The sequence below is a fragment of the Symphodus melops genome, assembly GCF_947650265.1.
Source record: "Symphodus melops genome assembly, chromosome: 16".
NCBI classification, from domain to species: Eukaryota; Metazoa; Chordata; class Actinopteri; order Labriformes; family Labridae; genus Symphodus; species Symphodus melops.
Window position 1 is genome coordinate 23,329,843 of NC_136706.1, and position 25,900 is coordinate 23,355,742.

General features: G+C 44.9%; 2 protein-coding genes across 3 annotated transcripts; both read left to right on the top strand.

The window, feature by feature from the left end:
* Window positions 1-704: 704 nt before the first annotated feature.
* On the top strand, window positions 705-17,433 carry LOC306836868 (calcium-binding mitochondrial carrier protein SCaMC-2-B-like). Of its 2 annotated transcripts, none has more exons than XM_079364208.1 (10): window positions 705-1,606; window positions 9,487-9,613; window positions 10,101-10,188; window positions 11,175-11,286; window positions 11,424-11,582; window positions 11,669-11,821; window positions 12,553-12,660; window positions 13,208-13,375; window positions 13,453-13,603; window positions 13,745-17,433. In XM_079364208.1, the coding sequence occupies exons 1-10, from the start codon at window positions 1,274-1,276 to the stop codon at window positions 13,927-13,929; spliced, it is 1,584 nt and encodes a 527-aa protein (XP_079220334.1). In that variant the 5' UTR covers window positions 705-1,273; the 3' UTR covers window positions 13,930-17,433. The 2 variants fall into 2 exon arrangements, with proteins under 2 accessions (XP_079220334.1, XP_079220335.1); XM_079364209.1 differs by lacking the exon at window positions 705-1,606 and adding an exon at window positions 5,077-6,123.
* A 2,990-nt stretch (window positions 17,434-20,423) lies between these two features.
* Window positions 20,424-25,882, top strand: uap1l1 (UDP-N-acetylglucosamine pyrophosphorylase 1 like 1). Its single transcript, XM_079365274.1, has 10 exons — window positions 20,424-20,731; window positions 20,845-21,184; window positions 21,699-21,903; window positions 22,864-23,039; window positions 23,120-23,292; window positions 23,631-23,824; window positions 24,707-24,847; window positions 24,919-25,104; window positions 25,283-25,349; window positions 25,568-25,882. Exons 2-10 carry the CDS (start codon window positions 20,905-20,907, stop codon window positions 25,652-25,654), a joined length of 1,509 nt encoding a protein of 502 aa, XP_079221400.1. The 5' UTR covers window positions 20,424-20,731; window positions 20,845-20,904; the 3' UTR covers window positions 25,655-25,882.
* Window positions 25,883-25,900: the final 18 nt, after the last annotated feature.

A 25,900-nucleotide genomic window follows, 5' to 3' on the forward strand; every position in this document is an offset into this window, starting at 1 on the left:
GTCTCAGCAGTGTGCCACGGGCTGATTATATCTGATGACACAAAAAAACAGTTTTCTCCTGTGGTTTGTTACAGGTCATTAAATTCACTTGAGAGAGATAGAGGACTGCAATTGAAAGTGAAAACTGGATTTTTAAAAGGGGCACTGAATTAAATGAATACAGAATTTGCAAATTAAACGTGTCATTCATTTGAACACAATGCAATTCTGACTTTCAACTAAAGATGGCGCCACTGTGGCGTGAACCGACGTGAAGATAAAATTGTAGCGCAATGAGACTGAAACACCAGACACAATGGAAAAGGAGTTCAATACAGAACGAGGAAAACTACCAGATATATTCGTGAAAACCTGCTAAACATATTTAGAAACTTTTGAAGATAGACTTCACATATAGCCTACTGGTGTTAATTTTTTATCTTAATATAAAGTTTAATTTACACAACCGTATTAAAGAGGTTATAGTTTGTATTGGTGTGAGCTGCTCTGCTATATATTGCGAGGAATTCATTTAAAAGCTGGCTTTAAAAACGTATAAACTATATGTTGTAGTTTTTCATTCATATGGCTAAATTTATAAATAACTACACAATGTAGCTGGTATGTAAATTAATTTATATTCTACAAGAAATCCCTCGTATTATTTAAATCTTCATACAAGCCAGATCATAGACATAATATACGTATGTTATGTCTATGAGCCAGATGAGCTGGGTAAAATGTAACCACGCTTCACATTGTCACGCTGTAATCTCGCGATGAACAACGAGACTACAGGCGCACCCGGGTCCGGTGACAAATATCTTTTCTCGTCAACGGTCGGCAAGTTAACGGCACTTAAACCTCGTAACAGACATTTTTTTCTTAACATTTCTGTAAAAACGGATATTTTTGTTAACCTCACTACCACACGCGGGCTCCGTTGCAACTAAAACGTCCGAGCTGTGGAGGTATTTTAACGGCCGGTGAAGCTGACAGCTCGGGAGTCTCATTTTAGCACCACGTCTCGTTTTACCGGCTTCTAGCTTTAACGTAAATATTACGCTTTTTACCTTATCTAACATCACCTGAGCTCGTGTGGTCGGTCGTTAAGTTTAATTACCGAGAGAAAGCTCGTTAATGTGAAGTTTACTCTAAGAGAAAGTCACGTTTGAATTTTAACCGGCTGAAATAACGTTCGTTAGCGCTCGAGACGTGGTGGCCTCTCGAGCTCTCTGTGACGTAGCTACTAACCGGTTGACCCTTTGATGTGGAGCCGAACACCGGGACCCTCATGATGCACCAGCAGGGCTCATTAATGCGGCCCCTTCTCGGTGATGTTTTCTGCCAGTGCCGCTCAACAGAGACCCACCCCGGCGTGGACCCGGGCGGCGGCGGCGGCGGCGGGGGAGGGGGGCACGAAGCCGGGGACCCCTCCTCAACTGAACCGGTCGCCCCCGGCCAGTTGGAGCACCCGTGTGACATCTGTGGAGGACCTGAACAGGAGCATCGGCTGAAGGTGCTGTTCCAAGTCCTAGATGTGAACGGGGACGGAGGAATTTGTGTGAATGACCTGACGATCGGGTTGAAGAAATTAGGCGTCCATCGCACTGAACATGAGCTCATGGTAAGAGGAAGTTTAAAAACTGTATTATTGAGATTCATTTTTCAGAGTACCATTTTTGAATCGATTTATCATGATTTCATGATTAATCTTTACATCCCCATTACAGGTTGCTGCATTTTATCTTCTATCCCAAATCGTTCATACTTTCACAGTTTTCATGAGGATGTCTATTTCATTTTATACATCAGAATGAGGACACTATCGTTACTTTGGAGAAACCGAAACCAAGTCCAGTAGCCTACAGGAATCTCCTCCTTGACCTCATTTGACTGTCTGGACCATAGACTAGGTCCGGACAGGAAGCAGATCTCAGTTGTGGAAATCCCTGCTTCTCTGGAAGTTTCTCTCATTGTTTGTTTCGGATATTCAAATAATCCGGGATAATGGTTCTTTCCACGCCATTAAACATTGTGGCTAACGTCCAAGACTGCAGAGGTCACAGGATTAAGCATTAAAACAGTTTACTGTTTGAAAGTATGCAGCTGAAACCTGTCAGGCTTCAGTGTGCCTGACAGTAATAACTTCAACGACAGGCAAACTCTTATACATACACAAACGTCCCCCCCAGTAAACTATAAACTTACAGTATATTCATTTTAAAATCCTGTAGCTCCCTCAGGTTCACCTTGCTAACATGTAGGACGAACCTGAGGAAGCGACAGGCGAAACACGTTGAAGTTACAGTAAAGTCATTTTCTATCTGATGCAGATTTTTATTGTCCTTCAGCTGGTCCACCTGAGAAGGTGTAGGCCGTGCAGGTAGTCCTCTGCTTGTCATTTAGATGAAGAATCATACTGTTTCTGTGTAAGGTGCGTCATCTCCCTGACTGAACGTTGTGTTGAAGCCAGACGTTGTGTCAGCATCTGAGATGAGTCGTTTCTCCGCCTGCTGATTTACAGAACGTGATGCTGAAAAATAAAAACGTGTTACATCCTGATGAGACAAACAGGCAGTTATTCAAATACGCAGGTAGAAGAAAATGAACAGTTCTAATGCAGCAGTGTTGGGTCTCAGAATTTAACCCTTGAAAACCGGATACTTTCTTCAAGACAGGAACCAAAGAAAAAACTGCAAAGCCTCAGACTCAAACAGTTCGGACTCTGCTATCAGTCCACAATTAATCAAAACCGACGTCAGAACCTCTAATCGATGTCATCTCGCCCATGTCGATTATTTTCTTTACCTGCACTTTTTGAGAGAGAAAAAAGACTCCCTGCTGGGTGACTTTTGTTTTTGTTGTTGTGGTATTAAAACATGTACGTATATATCTAATGGTTTAATTTCAAACTTTGATCTTGTGACAAATTCAAGAAGAGAGTAATCAGCAGGATGTAACATGTCTTTATTTCCTGCAGCTGCTCAGTAATCACGGTCTTTCAGTACATCTTATTTGGGAGACTGTTGTTGACTCGTTGTAATGGACTGAATGTACTGTACAGGCCCGGAGCTGTGTAACAAAGGCTCGCCCCGGGTTAAAGTGTAAACAGGCCTGTAAAGTAAGAAGGTGTGTTCTGCTCACACATGTTCATAAACATTCATAACTATGCATCCACAGCATAAAGCCCGAGGCTGACCGATGCACTGAACCGTCCTGACAGTACAGGTGTGTGTCCCTGCAGGTCACAGTCCAAAGTCAAACGCTCTCATTAATGAAGCAGGTTATATTCATAATAGTCTACTGTGGCAAACCTCTGAGCATTATGCATTATTATTGTTGTTTGTTGTTGACCACCACACTACTGCACTGCAATCACAGGCAGATATTACGATGCAGTGGTGCCAGTTTTAATGTCTGATGTTGTCGAATAAATGATGCATCTTGGATCTGGAAGTGAATCATTCTGACAGCGCGTTACAGTTTATTTTCACCCGTGTTGTTTAGTCCCTTGTTGCGTCCTTTTTCTAACGACCTGTGTTGTGGAATTTTTTCCATTACCAAAGAGTGAAAATAAAGAGTGAGAAGATCTATTCAAAAAGGAACCCCAAGATCGATCTGGTCTCAACGAACATTTATTCGAAGGCAAGATAAGCGTTCGAAGACCCCTCTCTCACACGGTGAGGAGAGAAAGAGGCCCAGAGAAAAGGCAAACATGAAAACTTATACATTTCCATCACACTACCCAGAGCACTCCCCCATCACGCCACATAGAGCCACTGCCCACCTGGCAGGGCACCATCTATCCCCTAGTGTGAGAAAAGAGACTACATGACTATTTACCATCTCCCAAGGCTGAGAAGGAGCTGGAGTCCAGTGAGAAAGAGCCTGGGTGACTCTTCCCACATGTACAGAGTGTGAGAAACAGAATAAAGGGAACAAAATGATGGGAAACAAAACACCCAATATGCTGTGCATGTAGTGTTCTAAGACATTTCAGATACATTTCATATGACAGATTCTGTGAGACCTTCGTACAACACATATAGTACACATGGAGTAAAATTTTCCATAACACCTGCACAGGACGATGTAGTCACAACATTAAGTATCATATCACAGCCGACTGTACACTGTTTCAGATTTCAGGTTGAAGTAGACCCAGTTACTGACTGGGCTGAGTAAGAGTGTGCTTTGTTAGTTCTGCAGTTCTGTGTGTGTACAGAAGAACAAAGTGTAAAGACGTTAGGAAACCTTGTTTGTATGAACACTTGTTTCTTTTGGTTCGTCAGCGTGTGAGAGACAGAGTGCGAGCTGGTTCATGCATATGAGACAAGTAAAATACACTTATATCTACAGACTGTTGCTCCGCCCCCTTTTAACCCGTACAGTGTGAGCCTTCAGGTCCGACGATCAGATGATACAGTGAAAGAACATGAATTGTGAGCTGACGTTCTACCAACACTTTTATACAATCGTACAGTGTGATCTGTGATTGGCTGCAGATCAGTTTGCTTTCAGGTGGAGCTGCAACTTTTCATTGATTTATTAATAAGTGTCATCATGATGAATTCAACTTTGAAGTCCTGTTTAAAAACCGTCATGTGACTTTCTGTAAACAAAGAGACTCCCACTGAAGCTGTTTGAAGACATGAAATAAGAACTGGCATTTTTGATGTTGCAGGCTTCATTATTAAACTTGTAATGAGCTGTTAGTTGCCGCTCTATTTTCAGATTGATCAGCTCATCCACCCATTTGATTGTTTCCTCCACTGTACTTCTAATGCAACCTTCAGCCGCCCTGATACGTCAATGAAAGGACGTCCAACAGCTTACATATTAACCCCTTACAGTTTGCGTCTCTGTGCCTGATCAGTTATATAACCGTTTATCATATGGAGTGCTTTGCATCTACAAGCAGAAATTAAGCTTTCCAGATTAATACTAATGCTGGCCTCCCCTCTGACCGTTGATTAAGATTAGCCTTCTGTTACAGTGGTTGCACTGTGAATTCGAGAGCCCCTGCTTCTGTCAATCTGGATCTTTGTGCCCTGCAGAAAGGACAAGCAGTCAAAGCAGGACTGCACAAAGCAGCTGCTGTAATGAGGGTTTAATGCTGAGATATTTTGCTGCGTCACAATGAAGCAGGAGGACCCAGTACATGTTGGGAATGAAAATGAAGTAAAGCTCAGTTTTGGGGTGGATGGGTTCACTGGCTGTTTGCTGACTGTGTGCTCAGGAGGAGAGAGAGGAGAGAGGGAGGAGGCATCACTCAGCAGATTTTCTGCAAGGAGGAAGGTGCAGCTGAAGGGAAACCCTGCGTATCACCCTCCCCCTCCTTTTACTCTCAACTCATAAATTAATTTCTGTGCTGCAGTCCTCTCCTCTATTGGCTGAGGGGCTCGTTCCACAACCCGACCTGCCAATAAGAGCTGCAGTGATTGGCCAGAGCTGGGCTGCAGTGAGGATGCAGGTTTCAGGACACTCTCTTTGCTGCATTTCTCTGGCTGCTGTTAAGTGCTCTCCTGTCTTTGCACAGCAACCATCATACTTATCATGACATATTCCCAGCGAGAAATTCTCCGTTAGTTATAAGAGGACATGATGTTGACTCAGAAATTGTGATGCAAGTGTTATCTTGAAGATTTTCCTTTTTTTTCCATCCTGCTGCACTCTAATGCTTTTGGAGCTGAGCCTGGACGTCTGTCAGTGGAGTCTTTAATGAGGGAAAGAACCAGTAATACAATGAGATTCTGAGCTGGAGCAGTGAAGGACAGGAGAGTGGAGCAGCACTTCTCTGCAGTCCCACTTTGTCCTCGTCTGACCTTTCCACACTTGCTCAACTCTTTGTGTTTTTGGGGGGGGTTTTTTCCACCTCGACTGGACTCACAAGGACCCTGTTTAAGGATGCTGCAGAACATGCTGAGTTCCCTGTGGTGGAGACTTTTTGGCAGGACACGGTGTGATCCTGCTGAAACTCCGGAGCAAAAAGAGACTGAGGCTGCTGAAAACTGCAGCGAGCAGCTCACCGGTCTGAGTGAAAAGACTGCAAACTCATCTGATACACAGGAAGCCAGCAAGAATACTCTAAAGAAGACTACTGTATTAATTATGGTGGCCCCTCCCACAGATCTTCAACAGGTAGGATGGGGCTGGTAGCACGTCTTGTGGACGGTTCCATTCTGTCGATCAGATCTTGATTTCTAGAGTTGTGTGACCTGGAGAGGCTGCAGGACAACAACTGTACTACTCTTAGCTGATCGCCTTTTTAATAACGTCTGTGGTATGAGATAGATTTTACCTGGAGATGAACACCTGCAACAGCGTCAGATTTCAGATTTTGTTTTCAAATCAAATGTTTTACTCTGTTTGTGCTCTGCTTTTTGCAAGTGATCAGATCAGATGTGCTTCTACAGAAGCAGCCTGAACAGGTTGCTGCACTGTGGACTTTCCAAGGCTGAAGGAAGAGAAATCTATTTTAAAACCTCCAGCGAATTTAGCGCTCTGCTCTGTAGCACACTGTCGGACTGTCCTTCTTGTTGCTGTAGCTAGCAGCAGCATTGACTGCTCACTTCTGCTTCCAAACTCTGTTCAACTCCGTCTCTCTGAACTTGATGTTGTGCTGCCTCGAAGCTGTAAATGTGACAGGACTCCCTGAGATCTAATTTGAGCGTCTACAGCGGCCAGACTGAGTCACATCTGATTTAAATGACCTTCTGAACAAGCTCCAAACATGGCTTGGATTTAATTAGCAACAAACATTAGATCTTTTCCACGTCTCTCTTTCTCCCTAATTTTTGACTCCATCCACTTTATCTAGATGTAAACAACCACAGAAAACACGGTAAACATATCTGCTGAAAACCTGCAGTTTGGATTCTTACCTTCATCACTTCAGTTCATTATTTATTAGTTTTATTCTTTTAACATTTATTCAACCAGGAGAGGCCTTGTTGAAATGAAAAATCTCTTTTACACGAGCGTCCTGGCCGAGACCGACAGCACACATTAAAAAAATCCAGGTCATCATAACCTTCATCATAAAGGAGACCGTCATTAGTCCCAGGAAAGCAAACATGAGGCCTTCTCTCTACCTTTCTAAAGGAGTTCAGATGACTCATAGAAGAAAAGGAAGAGGGATGTGAGGTCAGTAAATAACGAATGGACGGATGATAGATAGATTCACTTAATTCCACTAAAGTACAGGAGCACATTAAAGTCTTGGACCTATTTTGTGTTAGTGGTGGGAGAAATAATCCATTCTAAGATACATCGCCATGCTTTGTTGCAGGAAAGCCAAAGCATTGGACCGGCCCACTTCCTGTTCCGGGGTTTCTGGTCCGTATGTGCGTGCGCACTGTTTATCCCAGGTGGAACTGTTTTTGAGTGTCTCTTGTTCAGTCTTATCAGGATGACTTTTAAAAAAAGGATATCATGTGTTTGCACAGGGGCAGCTGTTTGTGGGATTTATTTAATAAAAGGATTTAGAGTCACCTGACTGGATTGATGGTTAGATATCCAAAATTGAGAAGCCTCATGATGCATCGAGAAACATTTGATAATCAGATCTTGAGGTGACTGACGATCCCCCCCCCCCCCCCCCCCCCCCCCCCCCGACTTTGTGTGACTGAAAGCTGATGACTTGTAATTGTCTGTAATGACGTGTGACGAGGTCTCTGTAACATCTTTCTCTAAAGGCGTGGGAGGATTCTTCTCTCTCTGACGCTGCATCCAACATGGAGTCTGACCTGCTGCCATGGTCACAATCACCACTGTATGTTTCTGAGAAAGAGTCTGACATTCTCTGAGCTGCTCTGAACGTTTTAAAGCCACTTCTTATTGAATGTGTAGAGATCAGCTGAGTGCTCTTGACTCTGTAAATGGATCCATTAAGAGACAGAAGATGTCTTGTTGGGCGGATGTGGAGGCCTTGATCACCTTATATCGGAGCGCTGAGCGTTATTCCAAACAAACCTGATCTTTATTGAGTCTGTTTCCTTCCTGCTCACTTCATTCAGAGCGTGAAGGGAGACCTGATGTGTGTTCTGTCCCCATTGTTTATCATTGAACAGTATGAATACAACTATCTGAGTGTGATGGGTCAGTCTTCAGTCAGAGTTCATCTCTCTGCAGATAATGATTATTTGATGATTATTTAAAGTTTTAATGAGACTCTCAGTACTGAATGTTTTAGCTCAGTGTGAGTCAGACTGTCAGTGTTTTACTGTTCCTGTAGTGTGCCTCCTGGACTTTACACTTTGACTTACCAACATGACATTAGTGTTGTTATCAATGACTCTGCAGATTATTCATATATAATATATATGTATAATCCCAAACACCAAAGATATTCAGTTCATCACTTTGTAAAGCTCGACCACTCAGCCTCAGAGTGGAGCCCTTTGTGTTTATTTGCATCAGATAAAAACAACCTGCAAATATTTGCACCTCCAGATAAGTGAAGCAAAAACAAATATGATCATGTCTGCATTCAAAACATCACTGATAAGCGCACACAGCTGGGCTTGTCTCTGAACTTCCCTGCTGCTTCCAGCTCCCAGGTCCGTTTGATGAGCCTGGATCTCACGGCCGTGCTCACAGGATTCCTTCAATTCAGGACTCACTGTAAAACAAACAAACCATGTCATGATGCAGCTTTGATGTCAGTCTGAATTCTTGATTAGCCAAGTCTGCAATATTTGTGCAGCATCTGTCGCAGGTTTGAGTCCATTTGCATTTTTTGCATTGACTTTGAATATTGTCATTGCACCAGAAGACGTCCTTCTCTGTCATTCTGATCACGCTCTAAGTCTAAAAACACGCAGCCTGCTTTAGATCACCACAGGAGCTCACGTCTTCAACAATGCTACTTTAGGTAAAGGAGTTTCACAGTGCAGTAGTTGTGTTTCCATGCCAACAAGATGCATTGCATTAAGTTTAGATTTTAAAGTATTACCCTTGAGTTGTTTTTCAGTTTAAAGGGTCACTGGACATCCTGTCCCTTTAGCATTATCTTGTTAGCTCAGCGGTGCACACGGCTGACTTTTCTCTCTCCTGCTCAGTTTTGCTCCAAAACAAACATCATTTAGTTTGGCTAGGTACAACTCCTTCATGTGCTGCACACCGAGCTGCTCCCTCCCTCAGGTAGACGTTTGCTACCTGTAAGTGTGTGTTAATGTTCCAGCTAACGCTGACACCTTGTAGAAGTCCTTCCAGTTGAGCTGTCAGGCTGTATAGAAGCTGAATTACCTGATGTGTGTGATTGCTGTAAAGTGGTTTAAAGTGCAGGCTGAGTCAACAGAGCACAGATGGAGGGAGATGTTTGAAGCTTGACCTCTTTGACCTCTGCTGCTGTTCGTCACATCAGTGTGTGCACAGAGCGGCCTGGGTAACAGCTGTGAATGAGTTCATATCCCTCAGGGATCATGTTAACTGTAAACACTGCTAATGCACCAAGCTAGCTGAAACACACACACACACAACATGTTTGTTTCTCTGTTACAGAAAATCGTGAAAGCCGGGGACAAAGACTTGGACGGACAGTTGGACTTTGAGGAGTTTGTTCATTATCTCAGAGACCACGAGAAGAAGCTGCGGCTGGTCTTTAAGAGTCTGGACAAAAAGAACGATGGTGAGGACTCGTGATCAACTAATTCTGCTGTTCTTCATGTAGAGGAGAGAAACTTCCTCAGCTGGAGGAGTAACAGTCAAACCAAGCCCATGAAAACATCAAGTTTCTCCATTAACACGTCTTCAGCATGAGCTCCTGTTGTTTCTGTAGATTCATCAGATCCAAAACAGACATCATCCGTTACACACAAGTGCTGATGAAGATCTCCCAAGACAAAAACATCATTATTATGCCTACTCCTCCAAGTTCTGCTCTCATGTTTGTGTAAAAAAAAAAAGAATCGTCCTTCTTTTAAGCAAGTTTCAGTTTTAGACCGTATGAAGAATGATCGATCATCTTTTGATCAAAGAAACTGTTTTAATTCTTTTATTTGATGCTTTAAAAAAGTCTAAAATGTCATGTTTGAGCGCTCAGTGAGCACAGGATCATCAGACTGAAGGAGGTGAACATGCCGAACACTAACACAAGAATGTGTCCTGTGGTTCAGGTCGGATCGACTCGCAGGAGATCATGCAGTCTCTGCGCGACCTGGGAGTGAACATATCAGAGGAGCAGGCGGACAAGATCCTCCGAAGGTGAGAGTGATGCTGTGACACGCAGCACCCGTTTGTGACTGTTTTCTATCACACCTCACACGTTTCACCTTCTGATTACTCCTGTGATTGTATGAAGACATGGAGCGTCTTCAGTATAACGTCAGATAGCCTCACAGTTAGGCAGCGCACCTGATGTACGGAGACTTCAGTCCTCATTGCAGCGGCTTGTTTTGAATCCCACCCGGCTCCTGTCTCTCTTTTCTCTTAATTTAAATCCTGAGCAGCCTCTTGTGTACGGGCCGTGCAAACAAACCACGAAACCACTGGGATGCAAGCTATTTTTTATTTGATGCATTTAATGAAGACATCTGAAGGAAGTCAGCTGTTAGCACACAGAGTATAGAAACAGCCCCCTCACTCAAAGCAGGTGACAAAACCATGAAGTCACTGTGGCTCTCTCCCTGAATCAGCTTCATACTGCAGAGTCTGAAAGAGAAAAGTCACTCACTCACTTCTCTCATTCGCTCAGCAGTGTTACATGTTCCACATCTGAAAACCTGACCAGCCGGTGTGTCTTTCATTACTCATGCCAACTCTCTCTTAGTTGTGTTGTTATGAGTCTGTGTGTTTCTTGTCTGGTTCTTTTAACCTCCTGTCTGTCTGTCTGTCTGTGTTTCTCTCTCTGGCTGGTCTCAGAATAAGGAGGGGTCATATCTGGGCCCCTATCCTGTAGTAAGTAGCTGCTTCTCTAGTCTGCTACACTGTTCCCCTCCTGCACAGTCTGTCTGCTTCACTTCCCTGCTGCTGCTTTATTTGAGTAACTTAAGATGCAAAATGCAACAAATATCATCAAATAAATGAAGTGACTTTATGTTGAATCGGTCGTGAAACACGAGGTTCAGTTAAAGCTCCTTTCAGCAGAAGAATGCACCTGACTGTACCCGAGCATGCGAGCAGATCAATTTATTGTTTTACATGTCTGACACATTTCTCATCGTAATTTTTATTTTTTTCAATATTCCCAGTATGGATAAAAATGGCACGATGACGATCGACTGGAACGAGTGGAGGGATTATCACCTTCTGCATCCAGCAGACAACATTCCTGAGATCATCCTTCACTGGAGACACGCCACGGTACAAACCCCTCCCCTCTTATTCAAAGCAGGAGACGACCTCTGTGAACGTCTTTTCCACACAAACAAGTTTTGACTGTGTGAACATTGATTGATGGAGACCGAGACGAAACAGGTGCTGAGTCTCTTCTTCCTCAGATTCTAGATGTTGGGGAGAGTTTGTTGGTGCCCGATGAGTTCACAGCAGAGGAGAAGAAGACAGGAATGTGGTGGCGACACCTGGTGGCCGGAGGGGGAGCTGGCGCTGTGTCTCGAACCTGCACCGCTCCTCTGGACAGACTCAAAGTGCTGATGCAGGTAAAAATCTGATCAGGGTTTTTTTTATAATGGCAGGTACAGTGAACGCCTGTGTGATTATATGCTTCCTGTTTGTTCCTCTAAAGGTCCACTCCTCCAAGAGCAACAGCATGAGAATCACCGGAGGGTTCATGCAGATGATCAGAGAGGGCGGCGTGAGGTCGCTGTGGCGAGGAAACGGCATCAATGTCATCAAAATCGCTCCAGAGTCTGCGATCAAGTTCATGGCATATGAACAGGTGCGCAGTGATCTGGCATTTCATGATTTATAATCTTCGATTTTGATCAGTTCATATTGTGATTCTGTGAAACTCCACGCAGCATTGATACGTCGGACAGAGGACTCTTTGTCTGCTACTTCTGTGTCCTTGTTTTCTATGTCCTGTCTTACCTCAGGTGACCCCGCCCCCCTCACAGTCTGACAGGGATAGACTCAGGAGAATAGCAGGAGCTCTCCTCCTGAAGTGATCTCGATATCTTCAGGAGACATAAAAAGAAGATTTATTATAACACTGAATAAGACATGAGGGATATAGAGACCTCCCACATCCTGACTCCAAACCCCTGAAAGAGCCAGACAGGACTGAGAGACAAGCAGACAGACGGGGAGGAGAAGTGAGAGCAGAGAGCAATAAGAACCCAACAGTCGGCAGGTTAGGGGTTAATCCTGGGTCGGTCAGCTGCCTGCAAATGACAGTGTTAGCTCAGTTTTGTTTAGCCACGCTAACAGCTTCATAGCTTGAGGATTACATGCAGGTAAATGTCGTCATCATAACACTGATGGAAGGAGCAGAGGATGAGGTCTCTCAGCAGGCGGATGATCATCTTGTTTCTGTTGTTTACGTCTCAGAGCAGGAAACACAAACATACTGCTTGAGTTTTAAAAGAAGGATTTATTTTGCATCTGCTTTTGATTCAGACTTCATTGAGATGTTTAAATAAAAAAAACAATGAATATTCTGTCCGTCAGATTAAGCGATTAATCGGGAGTAACCAGGAGACGCTGGGCATCGCGGAGCGGCTGGTGGCCGGCTCTCTGGCCGGAGTGATCGCTCAGAGCAGCATCTACCCCATGGAGGTAAGAAACCTTCAAACACCTCACCGGATAAAAAAAAGAATCAGTTTTTATAAGAGAGTCACTAAAAATTATCCTTTTTTTTGTCTGGGACCAAATGTTACCAATGTCTCTGAGTTTTTAGAAATGTGTTTACCTGGAAGTTTTGATGATAGAAAACAAGAAATAATGCACCATTGGTGACCGAGGACTTCAACTTTTAATGTTGTGATATTGATTTTTTAACTTCATTTACTTTATCATGACGTCTGTAATTTGATGAATTCAATGCAGCTCAAACCTTGTTCTGTTTTGTTCAGAGATTCTTTGTCCTGTGACTGACTCCCATTTTAACTTTTAGCCTTGAACGCATCATGTGAATCTGTTCTGTGACCTCTTTTTGTGGAGGGGAACAGACCGTCACACACAGACTCACAGACCTCCACTAGTGCACACGTGTGAGCAAGTCATTTATGTAACAGTGCTTTTCATGTGAAACATACTGCATGACACGTTTGTCTTCCACTCTTCCACGACGTTTGTCTCTTGACGTCCCCGTCTCTCCGCTCAGGTGCTGAAGACCCGCCTGGCCCTGAGGAGGACGGGTCAGTACTCGGGCATTGTTGATTGTGCCAAACACATCTTGAGGAAGGAGGGAGCGGCTGCGTTCTACAAAGGCTACGTTCCCAACATGCTGGGCATCATCCCGTACGCCGGCATCGACCTCGCCGTCTACGAGGTGCGGCAGCTTTTCACTTTTTCTCCTTTTGATTTTTCTTCGACTTCGGTCCGACTCTTTTTCTCGTCTCTCCTCAGACGCTGAAGAACTCCTGGCTGCAGCGCTTCGCCACAGACAGCGCTGATCCCGGCGTCTTCGTGCTCTTGGCGTGTGGTACCACATCGAGCACGTGTGGCCAGCTGGCCAGCTACCCGCTCGCCCTCGTCAGGACACGAATGCAGGCTCAAGGTCAGTTTCTAGTGTTGTAGTCCTTTTTCTTGTGTCTTGTCTTTGACCTGCAGCCTCTTTATAAACTCTTTTATTCTTTATGACGTCCTCAGTACACGTAGCTTTGTGTGTAACGAGCTGCCCTCCTCTCGTCCTCCTCAGCGACCCTTGAAAGCGGCCCTCAGATGAGCATGACGGGCCTCTTCAAACACATCGTCAGGACCGAGGGGCCGAAGGGACTCTACCGAGGCCTCGCACCCAACTTCATGAAGGTCATCCCCTCCGTCAGCATCAGCTACGTCGTCTACGAGCACATCAAGATCACTCTGGGGGTCCGGTCCAAGTGAGGACCTCGTCGCTCTAAAGGTGTTTCTCTGTTAGTGTGAAGACTGACTTAGTCGGTCTCTGGAAACGTGCAGCTGACATTCAACATCTTTAAATCAAACTCTCTTTTACTTTGAAGCATAGAGGCTGATAAAGAGAGAGAGAGAGAGGACAGTGAAGCGGTGCTTATAAGCCTGCTCGTGTTTGTTTAGGGAGACACAAGTTTACATTGAATGCATGAAAGCATTTTACTGCTGGACCAGAAGGATTAACCTTCTTGTTTAGGACACTACAGACCAGATCTGCTGGTCTCTGCAAAGACGATTCTTTGTCTTGAAGGGCTTTGCTGCGGCATATCATGAAGCATTTCCAAACAGACTGGAACTTTTGCACACGTCTGATCATCAGAAACTAACTAAGTACCTGAATTCCCCTTTTGCATGTTTGATGCTCATCATGTTGACCTGCTAACAAGCTCAAACAAGACTCAAGTGGGTCATGACATTTGTTAAGTATATATTCAGTTGCAGCTGAAGCTCTATTATGTCCACAAGCTTTCAGTCGTTGGTTACAACATTTCTTCTTGTGTCGGTTCAGCTGCACAAAGTGTTGAAATTCACCTACAGGACCTGAAAATAACTAAAACATCAAAGATATCGCTCTGTCAGCACGCGGCTCCATTCAGGCTTAAAGGAAGCATGAGCGACGTTTTGATCCAGGAGGTGGCGCCCTTGAGCTCCAGCATGAAACCAAAACAAACTGCTGTTAGGCCACGCCTCCTCCAGACTGAAGCCTCCGCTCTCCTCCAAAGACGCGCCTCCAACCCCTCGCTCGCTCGCTCGCTCCACTCGAGTTCATACGAAGTAGTTTATGTAAAGCGGCGTAGAAACAGCTCCACCTGCGTCCTGCGTTGTTGTGTTAGCATGCTAATGTTAGCGCTGACTCTTTCACAGATGATTGGATTCTGGTTTTGTCCAGTTTTTCTGTTTGAGGAAAGAAGCCAGAAAATAATCACCTCTATTTGAAAAAGTTTATGTTCACAAATCCTTTAATGACGTCGATACAGATTAATTTAATCTTTGCTCATGGATGAGATCACGCTCACTGACGTCTCTTCAGATGAGTCACAGTCAGTCAATAAATCCAAACCCAGAATTAAGACCGTGATTATGAATCAACACAGGAGAGAAACGCTCTTAATCCTCATTATTATGAATCTCCAGTAATGAATCCAAACTTTCTCTTTTCATTATTCTGGATTCATCTATTGATGGACAGAAGCTGCAGAAAGGGTTAAAAACGTTTCACTCAGCTTCGATGTGAGTCATCAGGAAAACAACACGACCATGTTTGTTTCTGACGCTCCCTTTCCGAGGACTCGCTGTACGCGTTTATTCAAATGTCGGCTGAATCTCATTTTTACCACGTGATGTGAATGAACACTCCTTAAAGTCACCTGAAGGGCGATCGAGGCAGCTCTCTCTCTCTCTCCCTGCCTGTGTCACATTTCAAAGCGTCCCTCGAGTGCCTTCAGTGCTGAGCCTCGTCTCTCAGAGTGCAGCTGGTCACCACCAAGAGTCTGTGAATGCACTTTAAGGGTTCTCCCCTTTGTTTTATTTATTTCTCTATTTATTTATTTATTTCAACTAAAAAAGGAGGGAAGGCTGAATTTGGGTTGAAAGTCGAGACGTGCAGACGGCTGAATGATTTCAAGTTGATCTGAGAGAAGAATCGAATGTGTTAAAAAGACTCGAATCTACGGAGCCGTGATGTTTGATTTCAAATAAACACTCAGAAAAACTAATTAAAAGAATAATAAGTTGTGTAAAATATTTGCAGTAACCGACAATTTGTAAACAATAGAAAACTTTTCATTGGATTTCTTTCTTCTTTTTTTTTATTTCATCTCCATTATTTAAAGGTCACATATTCTTCTACATCCTCTCCTCTAACATGTGTCTGTAGTCTCCAAACCTCCCAATGATGAAGTCCATCCTCTCCGTCTCCTGCCTGGAGGATATGTGACCTTTAATTCCTGATAACATAATTAATTTAATGTGTTACTCTGTTAAATCAGAATTAAAAAACAAACACAAGTTCATGTTTTTAATTACCAAAAAGTGTTTTGTTTTTCATATTTCTCACTTGAATGTTTTTTTTGTGAAATTTACTAAAATGTTTAAAAATCATTTATATTTGCTACTGAAACTTTGACGCTCCCCATGTTGGATGTTCCATCTCGTGACTCGCTGCAGGGTTGTCATGGCAACAGAACCTGAACGGCTACGGCAAAATTGGCACATCTGACCGTGGTGTCGTGTAAACTGTTAATGAAGCAGGATGTGATCGTGCTAAAACCAAAGACTGTGTACGAGAAGTGGGCGTGGCCTCGAGTGTGTGAAACCTGCAGTCTTTCTCCTGGACAGCAGGGGGCGATAATCTAAATGTTTATGATACAATTAGAATCTCAGTTTCTTCCCTCAGTGAATCCTTTCCCTTCTTTTAAGTTTATTTAGTATCATTGATGCTGAAACGTTGCCAGTGTTTGAGTTCTGACAGCTTTATTAAAGTGGAGTCAGACTGATCCTTCAGAGGCTCCAAACTTAAAGCTTCAACGCTTCAGTCAATAAACCATCACGTGACGTCATGACGGCTGCGTCCACTTCTTCACTACAGTCTCTGTAAGTTCTGTTCAAACTGAAGTCAAGACCACAATACCAGAGACCAAAACATACCCAAGTCCAGATCGAGACTGAGTCAAGATCAGGACAGTCAGGGATCAAGACCGAGTCAAGACCAAGACAGTTAGGGATCAAGACCGAGTCGAGACCAGGACAGTTAGGGATCGACACTGAGTCAAGACCAGGACAGTTAGGGATCGAGACCGAGTCGAGACCAGGACAGTTAGGGATCAAGACCGAGTCGAGACCAAGACAGTTAGGGATCAAGACCGAGTCGAGACCAGGACAGTTAGGGATCGACACTGAGTCAAGACCAGGACAGTTAGGGATCGAGACCGAGTCGAGACCAGGACAGTTAGGGATCGACACTGAGTCAAGACCAGGACAGTTAGGGATCGAGACCAGGACAGTTAGGGATCCAGACCGAGTCAAGACCAGGACAGTCAGGGATCGAGACCGAGTCAAGACCAAGACAGTTAGGGATCAAGACCGAGTCGAGACCAGGACAGTCAGGGATCGACACTGAGTCAAGACCAGGACAGTTAGGGATCAAGACCGAGTCGAGACCAGGACAGTTAGGGATCAAGACCGAGTCAAGACCAGGACAGTTAGGGATCAAGACCGAGTCAAGACCAGGACAGTTAGGGATCGAGACCGAGTCGAGACCAGGACAGTTAGGGATCGAGACTGAGTCAAGACCAGGACAGTTAGGGATCGAGACTGAGTCGAGACCAAGACAGTTAGGGATCAAGACCGAGTCGAGACCAGGACAGTTAGGGATCGAGACTGAGTCAAGACCAGGACAGTTAGGGATCAAGACCGAGTCGAGACCAAGACAGTTAGGGATCGAGACAGAGTCAAGACCAAGACAGTTAGGGATCAAGACCGAGTCGAGACCAAGACAGTTAGGGATCAAGACCGAGTCGAGACCAGGACAGTTAGGGATCGAGACCGAGTCGAGACCAGGACAGTTAGGGATCGAGACCGAGTCGAGACCAGGACAGTTAGGGATCGAGACTGAGTCAAGACCAGGACAGTTAGGGATCAAGACTGAGTCGAGACCAAGACAGTTAGGGATCGAGACTGAGTCAAGACCAAGACAGTTAGGGATCAAGACCGAGTCGAGACCAGGACAGTTAGGGATCGAGACTGAGTCAAGACCAGGACAGTTAGGGATCAAGACCGAGTCGAGACCAAGACAGTTAGGGATCGAGACAGAGTCAAGACCAAGACAGTTAGGGATCAAGACCGAGTCGAGACCAAGACAGTTAGGGATCAAGACCGAGTCGAGACCAGGACAGTTAGGGATCGAGACCGAGTCGAGACCAAGACAGTTAGGGATCGAGACCGAGTCAAGACCAGGACAGTTAGGGATCAAGACAGAGTCAAGACCAAGACAGTTAGGGATCAAGACCGAGTCAAGACCAAGACAGTTAGGGATCAAGACCGAGTCGAGACCAAGACAGTTAGGGATCAAGACCGAGTCGAGACCAGGACAGTTAGGGATCGAGACCGAGTCGAGACCAAGACAGTTAGGGATCGAGACCGAGTCAAGACCAGGACAGTTAGGGATCAAGACAGAGTCAAGACCAGGACAGTTAGGGATTGAGACCGGGTCAAGACCAGGACAGTTAGGGATCAAGACCGAGTCGAGACCAAGATGAGACCAAGGGATCGAGACTGTCCTGGTCTTGACCGAGTCGAGACCAAGTCAAGACCAGAAAGACGCTTCCAATTCAGAGGCTGAGACCTTCAGAAAGTGGTCTTGACTTCGGTGTAGAGACCTTGACAGATACGACGGCGAGAACACTAGAGCGGTCTGTCACATGTTGGACGGCCCGCTGTGACCTTCAGGCTGCCTGACCCGTTTGTGATGTCACAAATACATAATGTCTTAAAGTGACGGCGTGTGGATCTGACCAACCGGAGACCTTGAACCGTACAGACAGACTGAAGGCTGCATAGTTTACAAAGTGTATCCAGTATATATATATATATCTATATTTGTATTTTATTTTATTATGCCGGCTGTAAGCGACAGGAGTCAGTCTGTGAGTTCTTGTCTGTAGATGCTGAAAGAATGTTGTGCTGAGTTTAAACATGTACGCTTGTAAATCTGAGCTGTTCAATAAACGAGTTCAGCAGAGTCTGGCTGTGTTTGATTTTTACACAACATGAACATGTGGACTGTTTGTTTATTCAAAGCCTGAAGCCTGATTGTTTATTTAACGTGTGTTTGTCCTCTCGGGGTGACAGAGACGACGAAGGTCGGTTAACGTCTCCCCTCGTCTTTGGCTTTTGTCTGCACTCCTGATTATCTTGATAATTTCAGGAGGATTTCTCCTGACCTGGTCGTTCACACACGCACCTTACAGCGGGAGACGATCCCTGTCGGACAGGAGGGGGGGCAGGGGGGTCTCCTGGGGGGGCAGGGGGGTCTCCTGAGGTAAGACATGATGGGAAATGAACCCGTTGGCTGGACGTGAATTCTCCAGAATATCCTGCGGCGTTCTCAACGGCTCGTTCGGAAGTTGCTGGAAGGGTCTGTCAGGAGAAACTCTGGATGAAGTCTGAGCGAGAAATTAAATTCCATCTCCTGCAAATATCAGGAGATTTCTCCAGGTGTGAAATGAGTGTCTCCTCTCATACCGGGTTTGTTTCAGGTGACTTCCTGTTTGCTCTTCAAAAGTAAAAATAAATATGCCCTTTATACACACACACACACACACATGAAGGGAAGCAGTCTTCAAGTTATGAGTATTAATCAGAAAATGTTCAAAGTCACCAAGATGGTGTGTGTGTGTGTGTGTGTGTGTGTGTGTGTGTGTGTGTGTGTGTGTGTGTGTGTGTGTGTGTGTGTGTGTGTGTGTGTGTGTGTGTGTGTGTGTGTGTGTGTGTGTGTGTGTGTGTGTGTGTGTGTGTGTGTGTGTGTGTGTGTGTGTGTGTGTGTGTGTGTGTGTGTGTGTGTGTGTGTGTGTGTGTGTGTGTGTGTGTGTGTGTGTGTGTGTGTGTGTGTGTGTGTGTGTGTGTGTGTGTGTGTGTGTATGTATATTATTATTTTTTTCCAGCTGGATCTCAGATCAAGTCCAAAAATTACAAATAAATAAATTCTAGAAAAGAACTATTATCAAATGTTAAAGTGTAAAAGCTGGTTTAGAAGGAAGGCTGTCATCAGCGTGAGTGTGAGTGGTAAAGAATCAAACCATGCGGTCTACACATGTGACACACAGACAGGAGTCACATGAAGTCAGTGAATCAGCAGAACACACAGTGAGGTGGAGGAGAGGAAGTTGTTGGTAACTTTCAGTTAGACAGAGGTGTGATCATTGTGATGAGGAAGAGTGATGAATGGTTCCAGTGTCAGAGACGGGTGTGTTGAAGTCGGGATGATTTAACATCTAAAAACAGCTACGAAGAACATGAGCCGAGTGTCGTTACATTTTAGCAAATATTTGACGCGCGATAATTTATGAAAAAGCATCGTAACATTAATAACACATATTTTGCTTGTGTGATGACGAATTTGACGTAAAATTGTCAAGTCAAGCACCTAATTCTGTCCAGAGTTTCTGAGTTGTTCCAACTCGAGCCGGCGCTCGTTTGTCCAACGCCACATGAATGTCACAGTGTCCTGTTTTAAAGGACTAGAACATCTTTCTTTGGGTTTTTAATGTTTCTTGCTGCCGTCCATCTTTGCTGCATATGTTTATTTTTCTTACAGTACAGTATTAGAGTATCAGTATCAGTATTAGATGTGTTACAACCTGAGTCCAGCAGGGGGCGCGGGTACTTCCCAGTAAATATGTTTGTGTGAACTTTGAGACGGTCCCTGGGGAGACAAGAGACTCAACTTCCAGTAACCACAGAAGAAGAAGAATGTGCAGATATCTCAGGTGAAGATGTGTAAATGTGAGGAGAGCACACAGTCAGCTGATTGAACATGCTGAGTCAGCGCAGCTTTGCGTGCTCAGCTCTTCCTGAAAACAGACATTTATTTCCGACATGTTTGTCTGTAAACCTGCAGCTCCATAAAGACGCCTTTCATTCCACAGCAGAAGTTGATCCTGTTAGTTTTTAACACCACAGGATCCGTGTTTGAGTTGCAGTCACGAGTCATCGCTCACTTCCTGTGAACTGGCACTGAGTCCTCCTGCTGCCCCTCCAGTCCACAAAGAAGAGACAGAACCTCCTGCTGCCCCTCCAGTCCACAAAGAAGAGACAGAACCTCCTGCTGCCCCTCCAGTCCACAAAGAAGAGACAGAACCTCCTGCTGCCCCTCCAGTCCACAAAGAAGAAGAGGCAGGACCCGGGTTCAACATGCTGTCTTATGAAGACGTCCGGCAGAGTCTGGAGGCTGCAGGACAGTCTCACGTCCTGCACTTCTGGCCGGAGCTGAGTGAAGAGGACAGGGACACCTTCCTGCGGGATCTGTCTCAGCTGGACCTGAAGGGGCTGAGGGAGCACTGTGAGGGGGCTCAGAGGGCTGCACAGTCCCCGCCGGAGAGTCTGGACCAGCATCTAGAACCGGTCCCTGCAGAGTCCATCGGCAGCGTGAGGACAAGTGACAAACAGAGTCTGACAGAGTGGGAACATGAAGGTGAGAGTCAAAGAGTTTAAACACAGAGAGCAAACAAACTAGTCCTTAAACTACAAGAAGATTGAGCTCGTGAAACCGATATTATTCGACTAAGGGACCGTCAATAAATGACAGTATCCTCGTGCTAACTGACGTGCTCTCACTTGCCCAAAACTCCTGAAAGTGCAAAAAGACGGATTTGTCTCTTGGACATCATCCAAGCTGATGTGAGAGCACAGCAGGATATAAGACTCATTTATATCCTGTCTGCTGCAGGAGCACGAGACTGTCTGCACACAATCATCTCTGTGCACATATTAAATTATGTTTCTGTTCTCCTCTTTAGTTCACATTGGGATTCTGTAGAAGCAGCATTTATATAAAGACATATCATAGTGTAGTATATTGTAAAATCGTTTTTTAATTTAAAGCAATAAATTCCGACTGCTCGTGATAAAATAACAAATGAAACTGTGATTTATTTGTTTGTTTGCCTCCTGCTGCTGCCGCTCACGTCCTCGTCCTCGTCCTTCAGGTCTTCTGCAGATCTCACAGAACAAAGTTGGAGTCTTGCTTCTTGCCGGCGGTCAGGGGACCCGGCTGGGCGTTCAGTATCCCAAAGGGATGTACGACGTCGGGCTGCCGAGCAGGAAGACGCTGTATCAGATCCAAGCTGAGAGAATTCATAAGATCCAGCAGCTGGCAGAGAGACAGACGGGCTCCGTGTGCACTGTTCCATGGTGAGGTCCAATGAAATCCCTGAACGTGTCCTGAAACGTTCACGCTGAGCTGCACGTGTAACTTTCATCTCTATCCAGCAGGGGGCGCTGCTCACGTTTATGTCCTTCCTTCATGCACGCCATGAAGCGTCCTCGTTATCGTTCATACTGTGAATATGTCTGACGGAACACGTTTCATCATAAGCGTGGTTTATATTCTGGAGAATAACCAGTTTAAACTGGTTTATATTCTGGAGAATAACCAGTTTAAACTGGTTTATATTCTGGAGAATAACCAGTTTAAACTGGTTTATATTCTGGAGAATAACCAGTTTAAACTGGTTTATATTCTGGAGATTAACCAGTTTAAACTGGTTTATATTCTGGAGATTAACCAGTTTAAACTGGTTTATATTCTGGAGAATAACCAGTTTAAACTGGTTTATATTCTGGAGAATAACCAGTTTAGATTAACCAGTTTAAACTGGTTTATATTCTGGAGAATAACCAGTTTAGACTGGTTTATATTCTGGTTTAGATTAACCAGTTTAAACTGGTTTATATTCTGTTTAGATGAACCAGTTTAAACTGGTTTAGATTCTGGTTTAGATTAACCAGTTGAAACTGGTTTAGATGGACCAGTTTAAACTGGTTTAGATGAAGCAGTTTAAACTGGTTTATATTCTGGAGAATAACCAGTTTAGATTAACCAGTTTAAACTGGTTTAGATTCTGGAGAATAACCAGTTTAGACTGGTTTATATTCTGGTTTAGATTAATCAGTTGAAACTGGTTTAGATTAACCAGATGAACCAGTTGAAACTGGTTTAGATTAACCAGATGAACCAGTTGAAACTGGTTTAGATTAACCAGATGAACCAGTTTAAACTGGTTTAGATTAACCAGATGAAGCAGTTTAAACTGGTTTAGATTAACCAGATGGACCAGTTTAAACTGGTTTGTGCTGTTGCGTCTCTCTCAGGTACATCATGACCAGCGAGTTCACTCTGGCGCCCACAGAGCTGTTCTTTAAGGAGAACCGTTACTTTGGACTGAAGCCGTCAGACGTGGTCATGTTCGAGCAGAGGATGATCCCAGCCGTGACCTTTGATGGAAAGGTCATCCTGCAGGCGAAGGGGAAGATCGCCATGGCTCCAGGTCGGTGTGTTTGTGTTCTTTGTGTTGAGGAAAGTCGGAGCTCACGTTTGAAACCACTTTCCTTCCACCTGTGGCGTCAGACGGGAACGGCGGTCTGTACCAGGCTCTGGTGGACAACGCGGTGCTGGACGACATGACGGAGAGGGGGGTGGAGTACCTGCACGTTTACTGTGTGGACAACATCCTGGTCAGGATGGCCGACCCCGTGTTTATCGGGTTCTGTGTGAGCAGGGGGGCCGACTGTGGAGCGAAGGTAGACTTTAAACTGAACCAACGACAGTGAAGCATCATGGTCAATGAAGTCCTTGGGTGTTAAGATTCCTTCACGCTCCCTTCCCAACACTTCCTGTCTTTTTACAATAAAAACTTTGTTTATAAAATGTTTAAATCTTCCCAGAGTCCAAAGACATTTTCACAGCTCAAACTGCCAAATGTTTTTTTCTTGTTTTCTAGAAACTTCTTCAAACAGGTTTCTCAGTAGTTTTAGTTTCTGATTCACTGATATAAATATTTCATCTCGTTGAAGGAAAATTCTTCGTCTGAGCTCTTTGCTTTCCACCTGCTGTCTCCTCTCCGGCGTGTCTGTGTCAGGTGGTGGAGAAGGCGTGTCCTGCGGAGCCAGTGGGCGTGGTCTGCAGGGTGCAGGGCGTCACACAGGTGGTGGAGTACAGCGAGATCCGAGCGGAGACGGCCGAGCGGCGAGGACCCGGAGGAGAGCTGGTGTTCAGCGCCGGAAACATCTGCAATCACTTCGTCAGCAGAGCGTTCCTGCAGGACGTGGCAGAGTAAGAACGCCCGAGTGACGCTGACACACACACACACACACACACACACACACACACACACACACACACACACACACACACACACACACACACACACACACACACACACACACACACACACACACACACACACACACGGGAGCGTGAGGTTCATGAAGAACAAACATTCACACATCAGCGCTCTTCTTCTGAGACGCCGTAGATTCAGAGACACGTCCTCCTCTCTTTCCTCCTCGTCTCCTGCAGAGAAATAAAAAAATAAACCTGTTAGGATCCCAAGTCCCCGACTCCAGCAAGACCCTGCAGGGACAGGAAGTTCACTCTGAGGAAACGATTTCAAGGTCTTAGAATTCTTGGATGAGAAAATAGTTGCAAAAGTTTTTCAGGTATAACGTGTCCCTGCGAACAGCAGGAGACGACCTTATCTCACCTTTGTCTGCACGTCATTAACATCCCTTAAAGCCACAGACGGAGGTCGCTGCTCTCAGAGAGCGGACATGTTAAAAGTGTTACTCAGTGGGGGAGCTGGTGGATCTGCTGCTGTGACCCTGGTCCCAGCGGGTCCCAGCGGGTCCCCGTGGGTTTGGATCCGACCTCGGCTCTTTGCTGCGTGTCCCTCCCGACTCTCTCCTCACAGGATTTCCTGTCTCTCCTGTCTCTGCTGTCCTCGCCAATAAAGGAAAAAATATCAGATTCCTTAAATGGGCTCCTTCCTTCACACACGGGCAGAAAGCAAAACAATACTGGAGCACAAAAATCCCTTCCTGCCTTTTATAAAGGTGTGCAGGACGAGAATGAAGTGTGTGGATTCTGCCTGTGTGAGGCAGTCCTCTGAATCCTCACAGGATAAACTCTTGTTGTGCTCTTCTTTTTATCTCGCAGGAAATTTAAAGAGCAGCTGAAACAGCACGTCGCGCTGAAGAAAGTTCCCTACGTGGACTCGTGTGGAAATCAAGTCAAACCCACGAAACCAAACGGCATAAAGATGGAGAAATTTGTGTTTGACATCTTTCCGTTCTCGAGGTATCCCGCTTCATCCTCGTCGTTTGTTTTTATCCTTGAACACATTTTAACAGTCTGCATTTATTTGGTAGGAACTTTGTTGCGTTTGAGGTTGTGAGGGAGGAGGAGTTCTCCCCGCTGAAAAACGCAGACGGAGCGTCCGCTGACAGCCCGACCACGGCCAGAAACGCTCTGCTGAATCAACACTGTCGCTGGGCGGCGGCTGCAGGAGCGACGCTGATGGATGAACAAGGGAACACTGTTCCTCCTACGGCCAGGTGGGGGCGACGCGTTCCTTCAAATGAGAACAAATGTTTTCACAGATTTTCATTAAGCAGCAATCATACAAGACTGAAGCTTCAGTGTTTAGCCAGCTCTGCATGTGGTGGACACTGTAGCTTCAGTGTTTAGCCAGCTCTGCATCAGTCTGTAAAGCTTACTGGTTTGGTTTTGAAGTTTCTCTGCAGGTGAGACTCATCCTGCACGGTGTGAGATTTCCCCGCTGGTCTCTTATTTCGGAGAGGTGAGAATATGAACAGACCTGTTAGAGAGAGAAGCTACACTTTCTCCTTGTTGGGTTACAGTTATAAACAAGTTACTCTCTTCATTCTCTCCACTTGTAATTAATGTAATCTGCAGACAATAAACAGTTTATTTTGTGTGTGTGTTTTTTTTTATATCACGACGTTGATCCATAAAAATGATTCTTAATCAAACCTGTCCTCTGTCTTCGTCTTGCAGGGTCTGGAGCCGCTGCTGAAGGGAAGAACTCTCCAGACTCCGATCGTCCTGGATGAGAAAAAGGCCAAAGAGCTGCAGGCTCAGTGAGGAGTCCTGGACGGTGGAGTTCACGATGAAGATTAAAAGCAGGAACAGATGTTTAGAGGGAGGTTCAGTCCAAGAAGAAAGGCATGTTTCACATTTAACCTTTATGTCAAAGATTTACTATCGTCTTAAATACCACAAGAAACAAATGAGGGACAATAATTGAGTTTTGGGAATTTATATGAAATTGTCTTTTTTTTTAAATATCCAATAAAAATGTCAAAAACCTCAGTGTGTGTCCTCTCCTGT

Bases quoted from the DNA above. Each gene is read 5' to 3' on its own strand.
- LOC306836868 (XM_079364208.1), top strand. From the start codon at position 1,274: ATGATGCACCAGCAGGGCTCATTAATGCGGCCCCTTCTCGGTGATGTT. The intron at 10,189-11,174 runs GTGAGAGTGATG...CAATATTCCCAG, and splicing joins GCGGACAAGATCCTCCGAAG to TATGGATAAAAATGGCACGA. The intron at 11,583-11,668 runs GTAAAAATCTGA...GTTCCTCTAAAG, and splicing joins GACTCAAAGTGCTGATGCAG to GTCCACTCCTCCAAGAGCAA.
- uap1l1 (XM_079365274.1), top strand. From the start codon at position 20,905: ATGCTGTCTTATGAAGACGTCCGGCAGAGTCTGGAGGCTGCAGGACAG. The intron at 21,185-21,698 runs GTGAGAGTCAAA...CTCGTCCTTCAG, and splicing joins GACAGAGTGGGAACATGAAG to GTCTTCTGCAGATCTCACAG. The intron at 25,350-25,567 runs GTGAGAATATGA...TTCGTCTTGCAG, and splicing joins TGGTCTCTTATTTCGGAGAG to GGTCTGGAGCCGCTGCTGAA.